Source organism: Ambystoma mexicanum, chromosome 6p, assembly GCF_040938575.1.
Source record: "Ambystoma mexicanum isolate Mex_15411 chromosome 6p, UKY_AmexF1_1, whole genome shotgun sequence".
NCBI lineage: Eukaryota > Metazoa > Chordata > Amphibia > Caudata > Ambystomatidae > Ambystoma > Ambystoma mexicanum.
The window spans coordinates 778,821,837-778,846,500 of record NC_090935.1 but is presented as its reverse complement, the minus strand read 5'-3'; the positions used below and the strand labels follow the sequence as shown (position 1 = coordinate 778,846,500).

The following is a 24,664-nucleotide window of genomic DNA, read 5'->3' as shown; positions in this document are numbered from 1 at the left end:
GTCCACCAGAGGGTCCTGTTGCCTTTAGCACCTGTGAAATTGCAGTGCTAAAGGCTGTAATATATTAAGAGAAATGATACTCCCCTGCCCAGCTATTTTAAATCTTACAAGTCGGTTTTCAGTGTTGATTATTCATAATGAAACCTGGCTCCATCTCCAGCCTCTTTTCCTTGGTAGTGGGGAGCAGGTGTAAGTGGATCTAGGTCACCTGGCCTAAGCACCACCCACCTTCTTAGCCCTGCCTCTTCCTTCCTGCTCTTAACTCTTAGATCAAGGGTGTCTCGCCCGGGCGTCCAAAGTGAAAGGCAGTCAAAAGGGCAATTCCTGTTTGGACCTGTTCGGACCAGGAGAATCCAGGGTCCGACCCCCTGCTAAGACGGCAGGTAAGCATGCACCAACATGTGTTTACACTCTCTGTCCCCACAGGACATCCGCAAACTCTCTGGTCCCCCCATGTTGTTCCCTTGTGCCCCCCCCCCCTTCCCACACAGTCTGTTCTGATACATTCTGGTTTCACCACCACCGTCTTGTGGCCAATGCTGGATTTTACTTTTATGGACTTCATTGATTCACGGTGCGTCACCCTTTCTCAACTCTCATGCTGGACTTCCTTTGCATCTTGTACTCCTGGTGGCCCTGAATCATGCTGTTCCAATCTTCATCTTGTATCCTGGCTTGCAACATTGTGCTACTGACTTCTGCAATTGTATTCGCTCTCCCCTCTTGACTGCTTACTGTTCTCTCCTCCTCTCCCTTCTCCCTTTTCCTATCTCCTCCCCTCCCACTCTTACTTTCTTCTATGCACTTATTCTATCAGAATTCTCCCTGGACCTAGTATGATAGCAACCTCGTCTGTCGCTCCCCCTTCACCTTACTGTCCCCCCCGCCCCCTCCAGCACTATCTGAAACGTTGTCAGGCCTAGTACGATAGTCACCTGTCTGTTTCCATTTCCTTCCCCCTCCCTCCCTCCCTTCCTTATCTATGTCTTGGCTCTTGCACTATCTGAAATGTCGTCAGGCCAAGTACGATAGTTAATTTCACATCCTTACTGTTCATGGCCTGTAAGAATGTAGTTTTATTGCCCTTGTTCCCTCCCTTGCCTTGAAGCGCTTTGAAACACGTGTATAGGCACTATATAAATAAACTATCATATCTCCAAGGACTGGCATTACTAGACAGATGGTAAGTGTAATATTAAAATAAAAATATAAACTGAGCCTTTAGCAGTTGCAGTTCCACAGGTGCTGTGGGCAGGGCAAAGGCACAGGGCAAGGGACACAGGAGGAGCTGGGAATGTCGGTGTATACAATGGAATGCAGCCTGCATTCCAAGCTCCCTGGCTAGCTCCCCCACCTAAGGTGCTAATGGACAGTCCACTCTAGAACCATTGCAGACTTGGAAGAAACATCTTACTATGGCTTGAATTTGGTGTGGGGAGCTGCTCATGCGGAATCTGTTAATTACTGTTGGCTGGGGGCAGGTTCCCATTTGTTCAGGCCCAGGAATAAGTGATTTGGTGCTGCATATATCATACGTGCCACAATTGCGAGTTGTTTGAGTCCAGTTCTAGGGGCTAGTAGTTCTAAATTTACTATGGAGAAGTTGCCACAAAGTGCCTGAATGCAAAGTTAAAACTGGGATTGGACTAGTGTCGCCCAATGGAATGGCCAATCTTCAGATCTGACATCCGAAGTTCAGTTTTAGATTAAGTCCATTTTGGGTGGGTCCCGGCTTGGGTATGGAAGTCGTTTTCTGGATTTGCGTATTGTCTGCATAGTTGATGTTTGAGAATTATTTCCATGTGGGCGACATGTCGATGTTCAAAATGTAATAAGTAGGGCAATGGCTTGGATGGGCAACTTAAAGGGTGCCTTGTTAGGTAGTCCGATCTGAGATGCTGGATGTGATCATTTGTATAGTTTTCCGATGCAGTTTTTTTTTTTTAAAGGGTTTTTGGTTTTTAGTATGCAATGCTACTGAAATGCCCATTTGGATGAGTGCACTTAAAATTATTTTTGATTCCATTCCATACATTGGTCTGTTAATCATGCATGTTTTTTCATAAGGTTCAAGAAGTTTGAAAATTATTTATTCAAAGGATTTTTGGGTTGAAGTCATTGAGATGGACGTGTGATTAACGTTGGCTTGTTGAATTGTGGAGGGGGTTTGCAGCCTTTGATGGTATCCAAAGGTAATGCTTTTACATCAATGAATCCAGGTACAAGTGATATTCCACCTTAATTGCCTCTGCAATTAGCAGATTGAAACCTATGGGTGGTCCATTCAATGCAGAATAGTTCTGTTAACTTTCACTGAAGAGTATGTTTCACCTTTGCTGGAAGTGCTAGATCCCCTCTATCATAATATGGAGGGGTATTGAGGCATCTAGTGCTGTGGTTTCAGTTTTCACTTTTACGTGGGATTTTTCCATGTTGGATTGGATCATGTCTTGGGCATGGCTTAGCAAGTTGGATGCAGCTTAGGGTACGCTTGTGCTTTGTATTGTCTGTGTTCTACTAGAGGTAGGTATAAAGGGTGGGCAAAACATGCCGCCCCATGCTTTGGGGGCTGGGGAGGAAAATCTAGTACATAGTGACCCCCTCACCCTCCACTTCAAAGACAGATCTCTGGTGGTCTAGTGGCATTGCTTGGCGCGGATCGAGCGATTCACGCCCAGCAATGCTTCAAGGATGGTGTCGTTGGAAAGGGGAGTGTCTCACCTTTCCAATGACACCTCCCTAAATCAAAACAGCACAAAAATGCTTGATTGAGGCAGGGAAAGGGCAGGACCTAGCTTCGTAATCACCGTCGCAGCCGAAAATGGCTGCATTGGTGAAATTTACTTTGTTTCATTTCAGCACGCATTATGCACGCTGACGTGAAACTGAAGGCAATCCAAACCCCAGACCGTGAGGAAGAACCTCCTCACATAGCCCGGAGGCTGCAAAGCAGCGATTGCAGAAAGTGAATTGCCAAAAAGGATGAGATGCCTCGTCCTTGGCACTTATCAGGGTTATGGTTGATATGACACATAACTGCTGTCATTTCACTTTTTATTTTAGTTTAGCATACTCTACAGACCCAATACAATTTGCAGGCCAAAATGGTTGGTGCTGCAAATGTTGCTTAGTTTGGCTAGAATAACTGAAGCCTGGACCAGGACATGGCCAGACTCAAATGGACCAGACTGGTTATGCAACAGCTGCATGCAGATCAGTGAATGGGGCAATGTGATTCAGATTTACTATTGGTCAGGTTTGGCTACCATTTGTAGTATTTTATAAGAGAACTGATTTTCACCAGACTAGTTAAAGATTACAATTTGGTGTAAAGCATTCTAGCTGCTTGGTGAAGGTATGAGCACAAATTCCCATGTGTGGGATCCATTGGAGATGTTGCAACTGTTTCTTTGGACTATTGTATTGGAAAACACAATTAGTTCTGCAGGACAAATTCTGAAGAGCCTCCTGAGATTTCATAACAGATTTGCAGCAATGAACCATTTGTAAGATTTGTGTAATTCGTTAAAAATACCTGTGGCCACTTTATGATGCACTTGCATTATAAAAAGAACATTCAAAGGTATGACTGGTAGTCTGATCTCGAACCCTGGTTACATGTGATGTTTGAGCCTCTGGTTTGCAATGCCATTTTTTTTGCATTTGAACACGATTTCAAATGGTGTTTGCCCTGTGCTACTTTTTTTTTCTCCTTGCGAATTGCGTTAGCCTGCAATGTCGGATGCAATATTCTGCTTCAGAATTAAATCTAAATTTACAGTACTATTTCTTGTGACCACTGTCCAGTGCTATGGAATTGGGACCTTTGAGACCTTGCCACGGACTAATTTCTGAAATGACCCAGCCCCATAGGCATTAAGGGTAATGTGGCTTAAGGCTCAGAGCATAAGAAAGCGGCTATTATATTATTGGACTTGGCTTCAAGCAATAAAGTGCTTTACAATCATAGAGGGAAGAACACATTGACGGAAAGAAGGGGGATCAGTGAGCTAACTGGGGAGGGCAAGCAAGGATCCATAAGCAACCAGGGGAGGAAATGGTGAGGAGCAGATAATCTCTGGTAGGGCGGAGATTGTGTAGTCCCATGTATTGGGGAGAAGCCATTTCTTGAAGAGTGAAGGTCTTCAGCTCTCCTGAACTGTAGAAGTGATGTGACCAGACTGACGGGGAGGAGGTTCCAGAGTCTTGGGATATAGACGAAAGCCGGACTTGTGGTGCTTTCCTTCCTACACCGGTGGAGTTAGCCTGCACATGTCCTTACTTAAATCGCAGGCCTCTGGAGATGCTGATTTCTTCTCAGTGAGGTAGCTTGGAGACCTGGGGTGACGGCCTTAAATCCTGCAACAGGATTTGAAGATGGCAGCTTTCTGTGGGAGCCAGTGTAGTTCGATGAGGGTTTGGTGATGTGGTCGAATTCGCAGACTTTCAGTAATGCTGCATGCAGAACACATATATATAAGGGGTGCTTGGGTACTCACTGGAAGGCATTCCAAAAAGTCATTGCCACCATCCAGGTGGGAGAGGACCAAGTCTTGGGCAGCTAATCTGATCTCTTTTCTGGGATTAAAGGCTTCATTTCCTGCAGGAGTTTAACAAGCTGTGCCTTCCTTGCCATGTGCTGTTTGAAGGTGAGGTGTCTGTCGAACCAGAGGGACTTAGAACAGGTGGCCACCTGGGGTATGATGCTGTCTCTGCTGGCAGAGGCAGGTCTGGATATTAGGGTGTTGGTGGTCCTTGTCGATCAGCCGTAGGAATCAGTCTAGGGGATTAAGCAGTAAACACTTACACCCACAACTGGATCAATGTGAGGTAGGCCTTTTAACCTGTGCATGTCTTTGATGAGGCTATCTTGAGGTAGATCTGCCCATCCTCTGGGTATTCGAGGAGGTGGATTGTGTGTAGAGCAAGGAGGGTCCCAGTGGTTGCATGTAAATATTGCACAGGGGGACAGGATGCATACTTGAAGGACTCTGCAGGTGATTGGTGGAGTTGGTGATCTGGAAGAATCACTTTGTACAAAATGGTGATTAGCAAGGGTAGGAGTTGAACCAGCTGAGGATCATCTTGCTGATCCCCATGCAACAATGTAGATTGTTAATGAGTTTCTGGTGGTCTACTGTGGCAAATGTTGCTGCGAATCAAGTAGCACCAGGAGTCTAGGATGGCCATCAAATCTTAAGGGCATAGTCGGTCACATTGATGCTAGATGTTTCTGTGCTGCATTTGGGTCTGAAACTGTATTGGCAGGACTGAAGGAAGCTGTCATCAATGTGTTATACTATCTAGGATTGGGTGGTAGTTGCTGAGATTGTCCAGCTCCAGTGTTTCTTTGGAAGCTGGCGTTTGTCTGGTTCTTGAGGGTCAAGGGGAAGGTGCCTTGAGTTAGGGAGCTGTTGATTGTCATATAAGGGAGGAGTACAGTGGCAGGGAGGTTTTTGCCTGCATATGATGTGACCTTGAGCGAGCTAGTGTGTCAGTGAAGTCTTCCATATTGAGTGTCTAAGAAAGTTGTCAGGTGTTTGTTTACTGTTATTTGTGACATTGGTGTCTGTGTTGGTGAATCAAGTGTTGGTCAATTTTTCGATGCAGTGCAGCATCGAAGGTCATGTAAGCTTGACAGTGCTTGATGACTTTAAAGATGGCTCTGCTTTCATTGTTGGCCTTGGTTATGGTGTTTTGGTAGTGGGTGTCCTTGGCGGTGGTGATCATTCTGCATGCAGCAAGAGGGTTCCTTGAACAGGGCGAGGTTGGATGTGCGCTGCACGATTTTGTGAATTCGTTTTTAATCGTTTGTTGAAGCTCAGTTCCTGAGTGTACCATGGTGTGGAAGGTTAAGTTTCCCTGCGGTATGGAGGTTTAAGTTTCTGAGGGTGGGGAGTTCTTGGCGAATCACAGTCCTGGTTAATCAGTGGTAGATCAACCTATTTGAGGTGGAGTTTGGGCCTCCACTGGGAAGATCTTGAATGATGGGAAGGCCTGTTTGCTGTGTTCATGATTTGGTTTACTTGAGGAGTAGTGTGACTAATCTAAGGATTGCCAGATGGTCTGACTAGTTGAGCAGAATAGGGGGGGGGGGGGGCGCGGATCTGTGTTCAGGGTGGGCAGGATAGTGATGTCAGGGATATTACCTTTCTTGTGAATTGGATCTTTCGTATGCTGAGAGGTTCAGAGTGGTGGGTAGGCAGTCAAGATCTTCCTTAATTTACTTGGTTGCCACATGAGACGTGGTGGTGACCAAATCGGTGATCTTCGATTTACGGTGGTTTGGCTTGGGTGATCTGTAGATGTGGTGAAAAGGACTGTATGTTGGTGAGAGCGGGAAGTGGCAGGATATGTTTTCTAAAGAGCCAATGGTGGCAACGTCCAGTTGGGTGCATGGCCATAATTCTTTCTGTATGATGTCGAGGCCTACGCAAGGCATAAATTAGTTTTCAAAAATTGATTAGAAGATTTTGCTAATTAACATTTTTTTGATTAGCAAATTAACTAATTTGATTAGCAATTTTGTACTAATATTGAATGTCACCAGAATTAGTTGTACCCCAAGATATAGAATTGGCAAGAATGCAGAAATTATTTCTGTGTACCTCCTGAAGTATAACATCATTGCAATGGCTGTAAAATGTAAAGGTTCGCTGCAAGATATTTTCAGAATAAAACGTTGGGCTAGGCTTACCTCTCAGGGCTGTTATCAAGTGGGGAGGTCCTCTCTGCCTAATCTTCCTCTACACTGCAGAACAATTCCTATAAAATAGGCAAAAAGCAACTCATTTACCGGCTACCCACAACAATGCACTCACTCTGGAGCGGGGGGGCCTCGAGAATAGACAGCTGAACAAATGCCAGCGCGCCACTTGCCAACACCCAGCCCAGCAATCGGAAACAGCGTTGGGGCCTTGCACCTATAAACAAGTGAGGCCTCAAGCCTATTTGGGGGGGGGCAGCAACTGCCCCCATGGTTCCAGTCCACAAACTGGCCAGTGTAAAGCTTCCTGCGGGCTCTGGCTGTTTGCCTCGTGATAAATTCGGCAGCTAACCTCCATGCACCACTACAGGTTGCTCGGACTGGCCTATGAAGGGCAATAGGCCCATGGCTTAACCAAGAACGCAAAATGCTTGTGTGGGCCTTTATATATATATATATATATTGGGTCAGAGTGAGCCACCTTTTTGGCCAGTTTGAGTTACTGGAGTCCAGTAACTCATAAAACTTGCCCAATAGTTTTGACCAGTGTTGCTGAATTAAAATGTACAATTTGCCTCACCTCCCCCTTGGGTTATTCAATGTCACAAAAGGAATTAATTGACTTTGGAGCACTTTTTCGGTTGGTGCCCAAGACAATTGTATGCCCCAGTCTGACCCTGCCCCACTGTTTTCACCATCAGCAGTGGGGAGGCCGGTGGGCACACAGTCCCCTCCACGGTTCTATATCTGGTCCTGCACCCTGGCATCTATAATGTGCTTTTATTTAATGACCGTCACTGACCAGTTGCGTAGCTAGGAGGGGGGGGAAGGGGGGGGCAGTGTCCCTTGTGCCCACTACCTAACCTGATGAGAAACTAAGGTGAAATGTCCAATTTCGGTACTGCAAAATTCAGGGAAAACCTTTGTATTGGTTCCTGGAGTTTGCATGTGCACATTTTAAAGTGTTGATTTTACGGAAGGCGAATGCCTTTTATCCAATGCAATTTGGGTGGTTGTGAAAAGGCAATTTAATGAAATATGCATGTTTCAATTTGAACCGCAAATTTCTGGCGTTGCATCACATTTAGTTTACCTTTTTGACACTTGGTCAGAGCGCGGTTTTGTATGACTCGCTGTGGGCAGGGCATAAATCTCAGGAATATTGATTTTCAAAACGTAGACCGGTATGGGTGCTGGGTGTTAGAGAGCGCCTGCTCTAACACCCAGCACCCGCCGTAATAATGCAGCTTTGTGCTTGTAGAAGAGGCCATCTACGAGCAAAAGGCTGCGTTATTACGGCAGGTGCTGGGTGTAAGTGGCTGAGAATATTTCTCCTGCCCGAAAGGGCAGAAGACCGATTATAAGCCACTTGCACCCAACAGATAAATTAATAAAAAGGGCCCGCTCCCCCACCCAAACCTCGATACCGTGGAAGCCGGAGTAGAGTGAGGGCGCGGTGTGGAGATCCTCCTCTCACGTGACGCCACACCCGGGCTGGGCTCACATTGATGCAATGTGTTCATTCCAGCCCGGGTGCTTCTGCCTGCCTCGTCTGCAGTGCATGCTGTGCAGAGGCAGGCATTAAAAGGAAGCATTTTTGTTTTGGAAAATCATATCGTCGTAACTGCGACATGATTATGAACATAAATGGCAAAAGGGCTTAATTATATCGGAATTTGCGATACCGCTTATTTTATGCCTTGCTAGGCCAATCTTGTTTGAAGTGTCTTGTAGAATTCTGTAGCTGATGGGGTTCATGACATGTAGGATGTGGGTAGAGGCTGATGTCCGCTTGATCTCAGCAGCAAAGATGGCATCCAAGTAAAGTGTGGAGGTCGGCAATAATCTGCATGGTTGATTGCTGAGTGGAAATTGGCGACCATCAGTTTGTGTAGTGATGGATGATGGAGTGCTGATGGGGGGGGGGGGGTACATGACGCGGGTGAGGTTGCTGCGATTTGTTCCTGGTGAAACTGATGGTAGTGATAAGCTGTTAGGATTGGGGTTTGCGGGGAGGGGGTCATATCGAAGGGAGCATACCTGTTAGAGGAGCAAAGGTTCTTTTCCTGGGTCACTCCAGTCCAAATAGGATTTGCCTTTTTTTCAACTGCCGTTGACTTCAATTGCCTGGTTGAGAGACGCCCTTGATCGAAGATTTGAGGAAGGATGAATGGGGCAGGGCTCAGGTGGGTGGGGCTTAAGGGTCACATGGCCTACATACACTTGCACCTGCTTACCAGCTTACCAACTGCCATGTCCAGCAAACCTAGAAGTTGGCAGGTCGGAATAAGCACCCAAATTCAAAAGGATGCTTGCAAAAGTGCAAGGAGATGTGATTAAACCAGTGGAGCAAACCAGAGGTTTCTGGGCCAATGGCATGGTTCCAAGAGGTTATGGAGCCCCAGGAACGGCAGGCTATGTTTGAAACTCTGCAAATTCCCACCAGATCACACTGTAACATTATTGATTTGCGGGTAGATCTAATGTCACGTTTTTCAGAAGTAGTGGTTCCACGGGCAATGAAGCAGTGAAAGGACTAGTCCTTAAAATGGAAAATTACCAAAGATGATTGGGAGGACTGACCTGGAAAGGCCAAGGTGGTCGTGGTATTTGCAGCCCTGCAGCTTCCAGCTACAAGCATTTTGAAACCGCTCCTTGCAGCTCAAGCCTGAGGTCAGACTAGAGAGCTTATGAGTGAGACCTTATTTAACTGGGTACAGGAAACTCCTTTTTATAAGTTTTGACATGTGTACTGACTAGTGCGAATTCCCGTGGCTTAACAGTTCTTTAGATTTTCAAGCGTTCTGCAAGGCCAGTGTAAACCCCCAACTCCCTGCATGCGCCAAATCTGATGTTGGTTTCTGTGAGCATAAAGGACTCTTTATTCCTAGTTGGAAGACCGGTTTGTATGTCCTTCCGCCACCGTGCCTTCTCCCCCGAGCAATGCTAAACTTCTGAAAGTTGTTTGGGTTTTCTAGTTGACCTGCAGAGGTGCTGCGGGGGAAGGGTAATGGGAATACTTGTACTGCTTTAATTCTGCCTCTGTGCTCATTGTTGCTTTCAAGGCAGTCCCAATGGTTTTACTCTGTAAAATGAACAAGCATTTCCTTCATTATCGGCCGTTTAATCAAAACCGCTGCCGTGTGGCAGTAAAATCAATAGTTTACGTCCGTCAGAGGTTTTAAAAATAACTATGGTTGCACTGTGGATAAAGGTTTGTAAAAGTTGGCCACTGTGGACTTATTGCATTTTTCTCTATTCTTTCAGCGTGTGAAAATTCCCAAAACAGATTGTCCCACTGAAGTCCACAACTTCAATTTCTACATATCCAATGTTGGCAAAGATAATCCTCAAGGAAGTTTTGACTGCGTGCAACAAACTGTCTCAAGGTAAGTGAACATGTACTTTTTTGTTGTTGTGGTGGTGCTTAACGATTTAGATTAAACCAATACAGGTGGCTTAGTTCCTCTTTCAACCACTGCACTTTTACTTCAAACATGTCTTTCACTGAAGACCTGAGGAGAAGACTCTCCTCTTTCCTCCTTATGCCTAGTCCTCTTCACTATCCTATCCCCCACTCCCCCATCCACCCACCCTCCTTCTCTCACCGCCCTAACCTTCTCTACCCCCCCCCCCCCCACAGCCAGTCATTCTGCCCTCATGAACATTGCTCTCTGGAACGCCAGATCCATCTGCAACAAAACCGCAGCTACCCTTGATCTTTTCTTTCGCCTTAACCTTAATTTCCTCTGCCTAACGGAAACCTGGATTCCACCTCATAACACCTGTCCCTGCTTCCTTAACCTTGTCTTCCTCTTTCATCCATACCCCTGCACCTCTGGTCGTGGTGGAGGCGTCGGTCTCCTCTTCATCTCCAACTCTCCCCTCTTTCCCTACTTTTGAATTCCTCTACAAGTCCTTCTCTTCTCCCCACCCTATTTCCTTCCTGATCATCTATCGGCCCCCTGGCCCTCTCTTCCTTCTTTGAAGACCTGGATCACCTCCTCTCACTTATTTCTACTCCCTCTCCTCTAATTGTACTTGGCGACTTTAATATCCATCTTCCTTCTCCCCCCCCCCAATCTTCTCTCCTCTCCATCCTTGATTTCCTAACTCCTCTCCCTCCCTCCTTCACCCTCTACTCACTCCTCTGGTTCCACTCTTGACCTCATCTTTAACTCCTCCTATCCCTCCTCCCCTGTCTCTTCTCTTCCTGTTTATCTCTCTGACCATGCCTTACTCTCTCCCTTTCTCCTCTCACCACCCACTAATACCCCCAATCTACTCATGTCGTGACCTGTGTGACTTTAACACTACCCTCTTCTATGACACTTGCTCTTCTTCTCTCCCATCTCACCAAGACTTTGCATTACTCTCTGCTGACGATGCTCTTCCCTTTCATCTTCTATCTCCACTACCCTTGACCAACTTTACCCCTTTCTCTCTTTCGCCCTACTCGGAAACCTTCTCAACCCTGGCTTACCTCCTACCATCTCCGCTCCATGCGGCACCTTCTCAGGCTATTAGAAAGACTCTGGCTCAAAACTCCCTCGCTTTCTAATCCAACTTCTTACTTCTCTTACCACGCACTTTACAACTCTTGCCTTGCAACGGCCAAGTCCTCCTACTACTCTAACCTTCTCAAGCCTCTCATCCTCATCGGATTTCTCAAACTCTTTCCCGCCTTCTTTCTCCTCCTACTCCTGATCCCTCATCCAATTCCACACTTTCTCCCTGTGACTTTGCCAACTTTTCCTCCAAAATCATCACACTCTGCCAAAAAATTAACTCCCTCTCTGACTCCCTCTCTCCTCCTCCCCACTCTCCTCCCTCTTCCACTATGTCTGTCTTTTCATCGGTTTCCCCTTCTGATGTCTCCTCCCTTCTATCCAAAGCCCACCCCACGTCCGCCCACTTTAACCCTCTCCCCCCGTTCTCATCCCCAAGATCTACCCTCTTCTTATCCCTTACCTCACCATTTTCTTCAACTCCTGCCTTTCCTCATCTACCTTTCCCTCTGCTTTCAAACATGCAACGATTATTCCTATTCTATAGAAACCCTCTGCTGATCCACTTCTCACCGCTAACTACAGACCTATCTCTCTTCTGCCTTTCCTTTCTAAACTCCTTGAGCGCCTTGCCTACTCAACTCTCTTCCTTCGTCTCTTCTTCCGCTCTCCTTCCTCCCTTCCAATCTGGCTTCCTTCCCAAACATTCCACTGAAACTGCTCTCCTCTATTCTCAACTCTCTCCGCTCTGCTCAGCATGCCAAGCAATCTTCTATCCTTATTCTCCTTGATCTCTCTGCAGCTTTTGACACTGTCGATCACCCACTCCTGCTCCACACTCTCTCCTCCTTCGGCTTCAAAGGCCCTGTTCTGAAATGGCTATCTTCTTACCTCTCCTCCCGTTCCTTTGCTGTTTCATGGGGATGCCAGACCTCTCCTTCCTTCCTTCTTATTTACGTTGTTCCTCAAGGCTCTGTACTTGGTCCTTTCCTCTTCTCTCTTTATACCTCCCTCATTGCTCCTGTTATCTCCTCCTTTGGCATCCGCCATCACTTCTATGCGGATGATACTCAACTCTTTCTCCTCCTTCACACCTGACCTCCACCTTAAACTCTCCTCTTGTCTCACAGCCATCAAGAACTGGATGTCCTCCCGCTTTCTCTCTTAACAATGATAAAACCGAAGTCCTTTTCTTCCCTTCTAATACTCTTCCTCCGCCCTCTCCTCCCCCTTTCATCCACTTTCCTCCCTCCAATCTCCCTATCTCACCCATGCTCATAATCTAGGCGTTCTATTTGACTCCTCTCTCCTTCTCACATCACATTTCACTCACCTCCCGCACCTGCCAATACCACCTCTACAATATTCTCAAAATCCGCCCCTCCCTCACATTCCACGCCACCAAACTCCTAATTTCCTCATCTTTTCCCGCCTCTTCTACTGCTCCTCTCTAATATTGGGACTTCCCGCATCTCAGCTTGCCCCCCTTAAATCCATATACCACTCTGCTGTTCGTACCCTTTGTCTCCTTACCCCCCCTCTCGCTCCCTTGGTTCCGCTGACCATTTCCTTCTCACTGTACCTCCTCCTGCGCTTCCTCCCGGTTCCGCTCCTTCCAACTCCTTGCTCCTCTGCACTGGAACTCTCTCCCCCTCTCAATCCGCTCTTCCATGGCCTCCCCTCATTTCGCACTTCCCTTAAATCCCTCCTCCATTCCCCACCTTGAAAGCCCCCCCCGCCCGCTCCACTCCCTCCTTCTTTCCCTCATCTAATTCATCTCCCCTCTCCTATTTCACTCTCTCCCTTCCATTTACGCTCGTTCTATCCTTCTCCTGCCCCCTCACAATCCTATTCCCACTCCACTCCCTCAGTTAATTGCTCTTTGCACTGTTTTGAATGATTTAAGATGTAATTTTTTCTCCCAATGTTATTTGTTAGTTTGTATTAAGTTGTTCTATTGTACAGCGCCTTGGTGTAAGGCGCTGTATAAATACATCAATGAACATATGTGAATTGTCAAAAGGAACTGTACCACTGGTCACATTTGAATCCCCAAAGATACCAATATTTAAACGCCCATTTCTACTGCATTAGTTTTTAAAGATGGGAATATTCAAATACTTCAACATTTAACATCCGCTCTCTAAACGCTTTTACAATATTCAAAAGTAAACTGTCATGTCAGTACACAATATTAAGTGACTAGCTTTATGAATGATTGCCATGGAGCCAGATTTTTTTTTGCATTCTACTTTTAAAAGCTGGGCTAGTGTATACTGGGGCGATATTACCCAGGACGGTGGACTGGCCCTGTTGGTAAGGCCGGCCACCCAAGTCAAGGGCCCGAGCAAAGTGAGGTTGTGAGTTATTAGACCATCTACACTGGCAAAATGCGCTCGCCTGGACTTTTTTTTATTTTTTTTAAAAAAAATAATAAAAATGAAAGCTGGGAGTTCAGCCTCCAAGAAATGTGCGAGGCCATTCTGCACACTTTATCTGCTTTCCGCACAATAGCCGCGTGTACTCCGGAAAGACGGTGCCTGTAGGCTTTATCTTCCCCTGTCCTATTCAGCTGAAATGTGACTGCCCCGGGTACATCAAAGCATTCCAAGAAGGGGGAAGGCACATCTTCCTCCAGCCATGAGCAGCCTCATTTAAATATCAAAGGCTCGATGGATATGACTTCCTATTGTCTACTCCGGCTGGTGGTAGTTCATACTAACAAGATGATTGAGGCAAGCCTGAGAGGCTTGGTTGCCAGAAGAGACAACAGGAAGGCAGGGACTAACAACCCTTTGGTATGCAATGTGTCAACTTGAAGCTAGTTCCCACCTCTGTATGAAAGGCAGTTAATGGCCTATCTGGGTCCAGCAGTTACTGCAGGTGTCACTGTAGAGCAGACCTCTTTCAGAGGCGAGAATTGTGATTTGGCGGAGACGAGAAGTCTACTCTCGCCACAGACTTGAAGGGAAACCTGCACTTTAATCAAGTCAGGGGGCTCAGTTAACCAAAGAGACACTTTGATCTACAACAGACAGGAAGATGGGTATATGTTGTCACCCCTTGTCTGTCCTGTTGCAGAGCGTTCTGGTCCTGACCTCATGTTTAACAGAAGATTGTTGGTGGGGAACCAGGATTGGTTCATTAAGGTGGGCTTAGCCTGCACAATCACTAAAGCCCATTTGGCAAAGCTGGGTGAAACCCCCCCCCCCCTACCCCCCCACTTAGCAGGTCATCCGACTTCAAAAGGCATAAGGACAGTGTACCTTACATCTTCTGCCAGTGAAGAAAGGTCATGAGTTCAAAGAGGGAAGCAAGGTCCCTCCCCTAAACATGTGCCAGGGAACAGAGGGAGATGGGACTCTGAGGACCCATCCAGCAGCTCAAGAACTGGTACCCGGCCAGCACACAGCATGCCCTGCTAGGTTCTGCCAGCAAGCTTCCTAGGTGGGAAGTGGCGGAGAGTCTCTGGACAAAGGACGAGACCGTTGCCTGCAATCGCCCTCCTGAGCTTTGGCCCGTCCACCTTGAAAAGATATGAGCCATGCAAAGAAGCTAGGAGTGCCACACAAGCATCATCCACGCTCCATTTTTTAAAGACATTTTCGAGACATTAAAATCCTTGAACCGCATCTGGCCCAAAATTGGACCTCTTCTCAACCCTGCAATTAATTTCTCAGCACATACCACCTTATTGGATATGTCCTCCAACCTTTATGGCTAATTTAGCCTCCATCTCCCAGTCACTAGCTCCTGCCAAGTCCAGAAAATCACTTGGCCCTAATAAACAATTCCTGGTTTACTAAGGACCTTCAAAAGTCCAAATCGGCTACAGCCAAGCTTTTTAACCAATGGAAAGCCGATCCTAACCACCTCAATTTGGATGCATATAAATCCTCGTTCAAGGCCTATAGATCTGAGCTCACAGCCGCAAAAAAAATTGACCATAACAATCGGATACTTACCGCTAAATCTGACACTAAAGAATTGTTTAGGATCTTAAAAGATGCAGAATCTACTCCTGAGCCACAGGGACAACTTCCATCATTAGACAACTCCTGGTGTCTACAAATCCAGAACGGCATGCACAATAAACTTCTTGGCGTTGGAGCCGATATTATTCAGAAGCAGACCGTAAACCCAGGATCGGCACACGGTAAACCATTTATTAGAAATCCCTCAATTACTGAATTTAATTTAATTTTCATTCAATCTCAGAGGCTGAATTAAAATCTACCATCGAACAACTTAAGCCCACTAAATGTAAACGTGATCCCTGCTCCTCTTTAATCATAAAATCTTGCCCTCTCCTGCTGATAAAAGCGATTTGTACTTTTGTTAATGCCTCCTTACAAGAGGGCTGTATCCCAGATAACCTCAAAACCACCTGGATCACGCACATTCTCAAGAAGCCTGGACTCTCCCCCGACAACCCACTTAATTATCGCCCAATCACTAACACAATTTCTTTTGAAAATACTTGAGTGGCTTACTCACAAATAGCCTCCCACCTGAACCAGAATAACATCCTAAATATCTACCAGTCGGGTGTTAGGCAGGGATATGGCACCGAGACTTCCCTTTTAGACCTCAAGTCACGTTTATTTGCTAACATGGATAAAGGCCTACCAACTCTTCTCGTGTCCCTGGCTTTTGATTTGGTTGACCACTCGATTTTGGTAGCTAGAACGGATGAGGTGGCCAATTTCTCCCCTTCCGCTGCATCATGGATTAACTCTTTCTTGGCCAACAGACAAACTAGAGTCTGCATCGGGTAGTCTGACGCTGATCGAATCCCAGTTCTCTTTGGGGTGCCGCAGGGCGCCAGTACCTCTCCCTGCCTTTAACATATACACAGCTCCCTTCTTTAAGATGCTTGAGGAAGAAGGTATTTCATTCTCTACGCTGATGACACCCAGGTGTTAGTAAAACTATCGGGTGTTCATTCTCAGGATGAACTAGAGCTTAACAGAATTTTTGCCCTTATTGAAAATTGAATAATGGCCAACAATCTCGCGTTAAACAAAAGCAAAACTGAGCTCATGATTGTGGGCAACACAAACTACCTTGCCAAATTGGATCCGATGTTTAAATCATTTAGGCTAGGTCTAGTTGATATTGCTCCCCAACCGAAAAATATTAGGTGTCGTTTGTTAGGGAGAATTCTCTGTTGCTAATTTCCCAAAACTAGTGAGTCCCCCAGCAGCTTTGCTGCTGCTAACTTTGCCTTTCTGAACTGATCCAACCTCTTTTGACTTTTCTGCAAAGACCTTGAGTGCATTTCCACTGTGATCTTGGGCACATTCCGCCCTGCTCTCTGCAAGAGTGGGCCTGACCTATGAACTTTTTGCTCTACAGTAGACCCTGCCTTTCTTGACTTGCTGTGGTTTCTTAAGTGTTGGTACTGTCTTATTTTCCTACTCTACCTTTTCTCTCCCTTTTTAAATAATTATTGGAGTGCCATCTACGGTTACGTGCTCACCTGTTTTGCTAAATAAGTGGTGACCTAACCTAGACTTGTCGAATGATTAATTAGGGAGATGTATATACTTGACTGTTTGAACTTGCTTGACATATTAGTGCCAGTGTATTTTTATAAGTGTGTTTTTAAATAATGATGTACTTTTATACCAAAGCTCTGGTCAGTGTTTGCTTGTGCTACTGTATTTTTAGCCCTATTCTGTATACTATATATACTGCCTCTCTCTTCTTGAGAGAAGTCTGACTGCTCAGCCACAGCTACCAGGTAAATCTGGGTGGTGCAGACTGCTACCAATTGGGTTTACTGCTTACTCCTGTAGTCTAAAACGTTTTGCAGTGGTCCCTAAGGGAACTGCACAGGTTTCTGCCTAACATCGTTTTGGACCAGTCCCTCAACATGAGAGCTCATGTTAGTAGTGTCATCTCCGCCTCGACTTACTATTTAACACTCCTGTCCCACCTGAGACCCCATACCTCTCCAGGCAAATGCCGAGACCATAGGAAGAGCCATAGTTGGGGCGAAGAGAGACTACTGTGGCAGCCTTCTAGCCGGATTAGGAAAAACTGATCTTAAGACTTCAAGTAGTCCAGAATGGACCAGTCCGTGTCGTCACTGGCCTGGCAGTGCGACCATCTCGGAAGCTCAACGCTCCTAACACTCGCTACCGATTGAGGCCCGGGTTGGATTCAGAATTCTCACAATTGCCTTTAAATGTATGCTTGGCATAATGCCCAAATACCTACTGGATCAAATCTTAGGCAAATCCAATCCCAGGGTTCTTAGAGCCAGCAACCAGAACTTGCTATCTTTACCACGCTGCAAACTTAAGAAGGTGGAGAATGGGGCGTTTTACATGGCAGCCCCTAAACTCGAACTTGCTTCGCCCTATGCTTTGTCAGCAACTTTCCGTCACCTCGTTTAAGAAGTATCTCAAGACTCATCTTTGCTACTAAACTAATATTCTTGTATCCATCTTGCTGACTCGGTACCTCCACACCCTTTGCTCTGATCTTCCCCACATCCCCCTCTGATCCATTGCTACTTCTGTTAGGTTTTATGTCTTGTCTGTCATGTCTTTGCACCCTCACGCCTCAGGCTTCAAGGAAGTGTTATAAATTGAATAAAGTAAAACTGTTGTCATACGCAGTCACAAGAGCCATCCGAGCCACCTCAACCAGCATTCCAGATCCGCCAACCTAGACCAGACAATGATTCTTGGCCCAAGCTGCCGCGCCGGACAGCCGGCAGATGTCCGTCCAGCCTTGCTTGCCGAACTGCCTGCCGCCAACTGTCTCAAGGACTGTGAAGCATCTTGGAACCACCTTGACGCTGTTGAGCACCAAAAACCTCTTTATCACAAGGTACATTGGGGTTCTGCCCCGCCTCTGGTCTTTCTCCAAAGGCCCCTAGACGCTGTTACGACCCTTTGCCCCCTTGGTGCTGGAACCCAATAACCTCAAACAGGAAGACTGATTACTTGAAAGCAAGACGACATGGAGAACCACAGGTTCGATCCCCAGGTCTGCGCTTAGAAACTTCATATCCTATTTACCAACCACCCTCCTGTCAGTATCCAGAGTGCATACCTTTCGTTCATGAAACGGCCCTGTGTTTTTACAGAGTGGGTTGTATTTTGTAGTTTGCTAGAACTGTCCGCTGTAGTAGTAATAAAGTAGATATTTTATACAACCTTGACTGGACAGTCACTTTTATCATTGGGTAATTGTATTTTTGCTGTGTTGGAACTAACCAATTAATCCACGACCTTGTGGAGATGAGCCTGCCAGTCCAGGCACGTTTCCAAAATTGGACAAGGTCTTATATTTGACTTGTCTTCCAATCTGTTCGGCTACCTTCTGGTGTACTAGAGGTGTGGGATTAATTGATGGTTCAGAAAGATATTCATCCCTGGACCACTGGTGCCCTGGAAGTTTATTTTTATATTGGTATAGCGCACTAGAAGTTGATTAGTCAGAGGGACCCTCAACACGGTTGGCAGTGCCATTACCTGGTAGTGACATTAAAACCCATGTAATTCCCTACTCTATGCTAATGGTGGTTTTTTGGTTTAATTTTTTTAATAAACTTGCATGGCGCTGCGTCGTGCTTCCACTGTCTGTTGACCCTGACATCAACAATGAAAACTGATTTTGGGAAACCTCAGCACTGCTCAGCAAGTTTAAGTTAATTTTAAAAATAAAAAATACTCTTGGCACCCAGATAGGAAACTACATGGGTGTTAAACGTTTTGGGGGGTAGGGGTGAGCGAAAAACGGGGACTGGGGCACTGGCTACCAGCACAAAGGCTTATTGGAATTCTGCTTGGTCCCAGACAATGTACAGTCTGTGTTCAGAGCCTGCCTCCCTTCCAGTGTGCTGAAGTTTAGTACGTACTAAATAGCATTCCATGAAGGGCAAGTGCCTTGTATTTGCAAGCCTAATTTAAAAGACCAAACTACTGTGCTTGATAGAATTACAGTAGATATTTGGTGTTCTACCTTTTTAATGACATTAGTAAACTCCTACATTCAGAGAAGACCATGATAAACATAAACGGAGGCTTTTTTTTTCTTAAACAGATTCTCATGTGATTTCCATGGTCAAGCTTTACTTCTGCCAGCTCCCTTACCTTGAGTCAAGTACAAGGTCCTGCAGTGATTATTTTATCTATGTCCTAATTTAGTACATTTATATTGGGTGTTAGGGAGAATTCGCAATGTGCTAATCCCCTTCACCTTGGACCCCCAGCAACTGGATTTTGAGGACTTGATTATTTTTTTTTAGCCTGTAGAGTGTGATGCTTTTTCCCACTCATGTTTTGATGTGTGTTTTACTCTTGTGTTTGATTATGGCGTTTTAGACAACTGAAGAGGATGCCTATGTAGTTGTCACAAAGCACCCCCACTGCAGTGGCACAGGGAAGCCTTTCAGCCTTTCCCAAGGTTTAAATACCTTCTATGGGATAAACTACTGTTTCCCAGAGAAAGTAAAGTGAAATTGACTTTACTAGTCATCTTACAATAGTGCTGGAGGGGGTTACTTAGTATCCCCTATGTCTAGATACTCATGTAGCAGTCAAATGCTACCCTTTCCTCTCAGAATGGCTGGTGGCAGTGTTTTTACAACAAATTACCATGATTTTTCCCAACCGCGAACACCAGTAGCGTTAAATCGCAGGAGCCATGTTTTTCAAGATGGCTTCTGAGCCCCCTTTGTTTAAACGGGTCCTGGTCTTCTTTTCGCCATTACTTTTTGGAAAGGTCCTTCTAGAGTTTTTCTCTCTGCGCCAAACTAGGTTTGGTCCCTTTGTTCATTCGCCTTTGGCAGGCTTCAGGACTGAAGCCCGCCTCTGGTGCCAGTGTGTCTGGGGTGGGCAGGAAGTGAGGGAGGTGTCCGAAACTCCCTGTGCTTAGTCTCCTAGGAGACCCAAACGCTTTCTGGTGTGATTTGGCTGCTTGACTGTCCAGCAAGGACAGCCACCCTGCTGGTTTCACCTGGCCGCCAAGGGGAATGTTTTATAACCAAGAAACCTTGAGTGTAAGTTTATTTGAACCCCTGTGATTGTAGACCTCTGTGTAACATCATTACAGCTCACATTCGCTCTTGAGATAAGCCTGGCAGCTTGGCTCCGCTACCAGAAACTGTGTAGTACAGACTTGTACCAAAGGTTGGTTTTGCTTACACCTGTAGTCCTAGTTGTGTGTAGTGGTCCTAAAGGGTACTGCATTCAAACTCTGCCTAACATTGGGTTATCCCAGATTCAGCCAGAGATTGAATAGGGGTGACTGCACTTGTAAGAGCTTCTTCCAGACTTTCAATTAATGGCGTCTTGGGTAATGACAAGCAAAGCACATCATACTGGCTTGTGGTCGAAATAGATATCCTATTCCTTTAGTGATTCTATAATTCATGCATTTAAAACTGCTTTATTCACATCTGGTATAATAAAACACTCTTTAAGATTTCCAGGTTAGGCCAACATCAAATTTCCTCCCAAAATGTCTTGGATTGCCTAAAGCTGTTTGTGAGACACAAATAGCAACCCTTTTCAGAGTTTTGGGAAAATAAAAATTCTTGGTTTGAGCTGTTCATCGTAAGGAGTTATTTAGCAATTTTTGCAAGTCTGCTGTACATAAGGCAAGGCATAAAATAAGCCTAGCAATTTGCTATAAAATGTTGTAGGTTTACTAATTAAATTGACCTGTGTAGCACAGCTGTCTGTTTTAAATTACTAGGTTCACTGCAAGTTGAAAGGTGCTAAGAGTGCTAGACAAGAAAAGTTATATATATTTCAAACAGTTGAAAAGCACAAGTAATCCAGGTGATGCTAAGCTCACCATAGTCTGTTTGGCATAAATCAGTATGTGTTAACTTTATTATTTTTATGTCCTGCAATTCCATTCCTAAAAATCTGAGTTGGTGCATAATGAATAATTAGTGTTTCTACTGTAAAATACTGCATGGTCTCCATTGTTATTACAGGTAAGCTAGTGTATTGACATCTGTCAACTAGATTTCATTTTGCAAGGGGCAGGTGCATCATAGTGACGTGTGACTTGAACATGATCACAAGGCCCAATGCCTTTGACAGAAAATGTAGGTCTGTGACTTGCTAGTTGCATACTTCTGTGCAACTGGTGTTCCACCCATGAGCTGATTTCCCCCCCAAACTACTTCTATTTTATCATTTTGAAGCTTTATACCAGCTACCCTGAAAGTGATATATATATCCGCAAATTACAATATTCCTCCTAGTTTGCCCAGTTCTTTGCCTGCTATGCCATCCACTCTGCTTACTTATTGTTCTTATGTAATGAATAAATAAAGCTAACTAGATGTTTACACAAAGTAGCAATTAGCAGTTTGTAAATCTACAGACCTACTGCAGTACCATACACTGTAGTTGTAGAGCAAAGTGCGTTCTGGAGACTGACTGCATTATATATTGGCACCTGGGAGAGGTGATGAGTGGTGATGGGAGAGGGGTGTGAAACCTATTTCAAGGGAGCTTACCTGATGTTGGAGGAGCAGGGCTTCTTGTCCCGGGTCCTTCCAGTCCAAACCGGTCAATCAAGGTCAGGAACACGTGCAATCGGCAAGTGGCTACCTGCGTTTCATGCTGAACTGCTGCTTCTGACCAGCATTCACCTTGTCCTCTGAGGCAGTAACCTATGAAGAGTGTCCACTGTACTAACTTAACTCAACTCAGTCCCCCACCGAGTCCCCAGCCTTCCTACCAACTTGGCAGCACACCACCTGGCCCACCTCCCAGGTCATGTATCTTTCCAATCACGGACACATGTATTATTTCTCTTTAATGGAGGAATGAGTTGCAGAGTCTGGTTCCCTCAAAATGGTGCCTCAGGGTGCCAATAGTGATGAATACTGTTTCTGTGGGCGTGGAGGGCTGTAATGCTGCACTTCATCCTTGGCTCGGTCTTGAGGGCAATTACCAGCTCTGCCTTCCCCCGAAAGTGTTTACTCCTATGTTCTGTCCCCTTTCCTTCATACTTGTGGGACATTCCGTCCTTCGGGACGGAACTGGAGCACTTTTATAAAACGCGTCATTAATTTAGTTTCTTATTTTTAGGCAGGACACCACAAATTGCCATACCCCCACCCTCCTGAGCTCTGCATCGCCCTTCAGTCCTTTTTATCCGCGCAGTCCGGGCTGGACGCGTGAGCATCACCGCAAATGTTCCTTTTTATTACCTTTGTCCTTCCTTCTTGCTCCGGTTCCACGGTCCTCTAGTCCTCAGTCTATGCCAGAGCGTCTGGGATTAGTGTCCTGTTCTTCATGCGAACGTCGTTTCGCAAGGGCGGATCCCCACTCTTTGCTTGGTGACTTGGCGCGGAACATCGCTGGGACTGATGTTTTTATTGCGATTCCTTCTCTGTCTGGGCACTCCAGCAGCTTCTACGGTGGAGGTGGTGGTTCGACACTGCATTTTCAGCTTAATCGAAAAAAAGAAACAACGCCTGGTAAGTTCTTTACTTTTTAGGGTGCCCCGGCCAGGGGACTCCTTCCCAGGGTCTTTCAGGACTGGGAGGGGTTTGAGTAGCTCTGTTACCAGGGGCATCCCTGAGGTGCCCCACAAGGGGCCTAATGGGCACACTGGAGGTCTGAGGGTTCCCGCAGTGGGCCTGCCAAAACCGGACATTGTTCAGAGGTTCCCTGTTTGAGGGCTAAAGTTCAGCCCAGTTATGTGGCTCTGGATACAAGGGTTCACCCCGAGGTCTCAATTTCTGGAGCTTTCCACACAGTCATGCCTCAAGGACCCTCTTGAGGGAGCTATATGTCCCGGGTTAGATCCCGACGTTCCTCTTCTTGGGGCTAAATTAAGTACCGACAGTCGAGGGATCCTCTGTCAGGGTCCTGTCCTTGAGGTACATTTCTCAACCGTCCCATGCTCATGGTGGTACCAGTTCTGTCGAGGGGGGTGAAGAAGGCGGTTACGCACCACAGGCCAGTACCGGCTCTGCCAAAGTGTCTCCACTGGAGGCTAATTCTGGGACAGTATCTAAGATGTCCAGTAAACATCCTAGATCTGCCAGCATCTGCTCGGACGAGGATCCTTGTTTCAAGGCAAAAGTGTTACTTAAGTCCCCTGGCATTTGCCTTACTTTCTCCTATGACGCAGTTCGCCTTGGGTGTTGACAAAATGGCGGCTCAACCACTGTGGTCCACGGTGGCCATTTTGGATACCTCTTACACCAACGTCCACAACGGCTGGAGCTGGGAGCATTTCTTTTGGGTGCTGAGCAGTCTTTTCCACGCCATGTGGACAACAAGAACCCATTCCGCCCTTCAATGGATTTGCGTGCTCAGGCACCACTGCCTCATAGTGTCTTGCTTCCTCCTGGTTCCGCTGATCTATGTGGATCCAGCCGGTGGTGGGTCTTCCTGGCAACCATCCTCATTGTGTTCATGGGGTACGCCCCTCATGAGCATGGTCTGCCTACCCCAGCGCCTAGACCTTCGTCTGAGGATGCATTTTTTTTGGGAAGTTTCAGACGCTCATGCACTCTGATCCCATGAGGGCGTACTTTAAGGGTCTTTTCGTAAATGTACCCTGAACTTCCTGTCCCGGCTGTTCCCACGCAGGTCCTGGTGGTGCCACCTTCTCCACCACTGCTTTCTGTGATAGAAAAAACATTGGCGGAACCGAATAACTTTAAAACCAGAGGCATTATGTGCAGTGGGTCAGTCTTCTGTTCCCTTTTCACTGCATGAGCCCTAAGCGGACCAGGACAGTGATTAACCGCCCCACTCCATTAGAGCATTCCATGACCCTGTGCTGGATATGTTGGCTCTGCTTGATATTCCAGTGCCTGAGGCCCCCACTCCACAGGAAGGGGTGCTTTCTGGAGCCTTTACTCTCACCAGAAAGATGTCTTGGCTGAGGCCTGTAAAGAAGATATAGCCTTTTCGGCTTGTCTGCTCCCATAGTCCACTGTGATGGCAGCAGCCACCCTCCAGTCCAAGCTGGTCTCTATCCTCCATGGCAGCGGCCGAAATCCTCTCCAAAGAGGATGAATTCCTAGACGCCATTGGCAAGAATCTTTATTTCAATTCAGCAGTCCGTCGTCAAGCTAACACCGAGCGCATCTTAGCAGCAGCAAACCTTAGACCGTGGAAGAAGCTCGTAGATTTCCAGGAATGTTTCCTGCAGATAGGTTGGATGACTTCAAAGTCTGTTTGTCAGATGGCGAAGTGTTAGCACAGGATTTACTGGAAGCTGCTGCACACCACGTAGATGCCTCAGTTTGAGGCCTTATGGTTGGGGTCGACATCTCCGGTCAAGCGCGGCTCCTTTGGACGAAGTTCTCAAAGGAAGTGCAGGACCAGGTGCTAGACCTTCCTTTTGATGGCAAAGAGTTTGTTCCTCCACAAATGGGGAATTCACAAAGACTAAGGCGAGTACTCAAACCGCCAAATCTAAGCTCCAGCTAAGGCACCTTATACAC

At 46.3% G+C, this 24,664-nt stretch overlaps 1 protein-coding gene across 1 annotated transcript in view; it reads left to right on the top strand.

The window, feature by feature from the left end:
- ELL2 (elongation factor for RNA polymerase II 2) overlaps positions 1–24,664 on the top strand; it is a 364,302-nt gene that overhangs the window by 175,505 nt on the left and 164,133 nt on the right. The window contains exon 3 of the mRNA XM_069627653.1: positions 9,974–10,095. Coding sequence (XP_069483754.1) covers positions 9,974–10,095 — 122 coding nt within the window. The remainder of the gene's footprint in view (positions 1–9,973; positions 10,096–24,664) is intronic.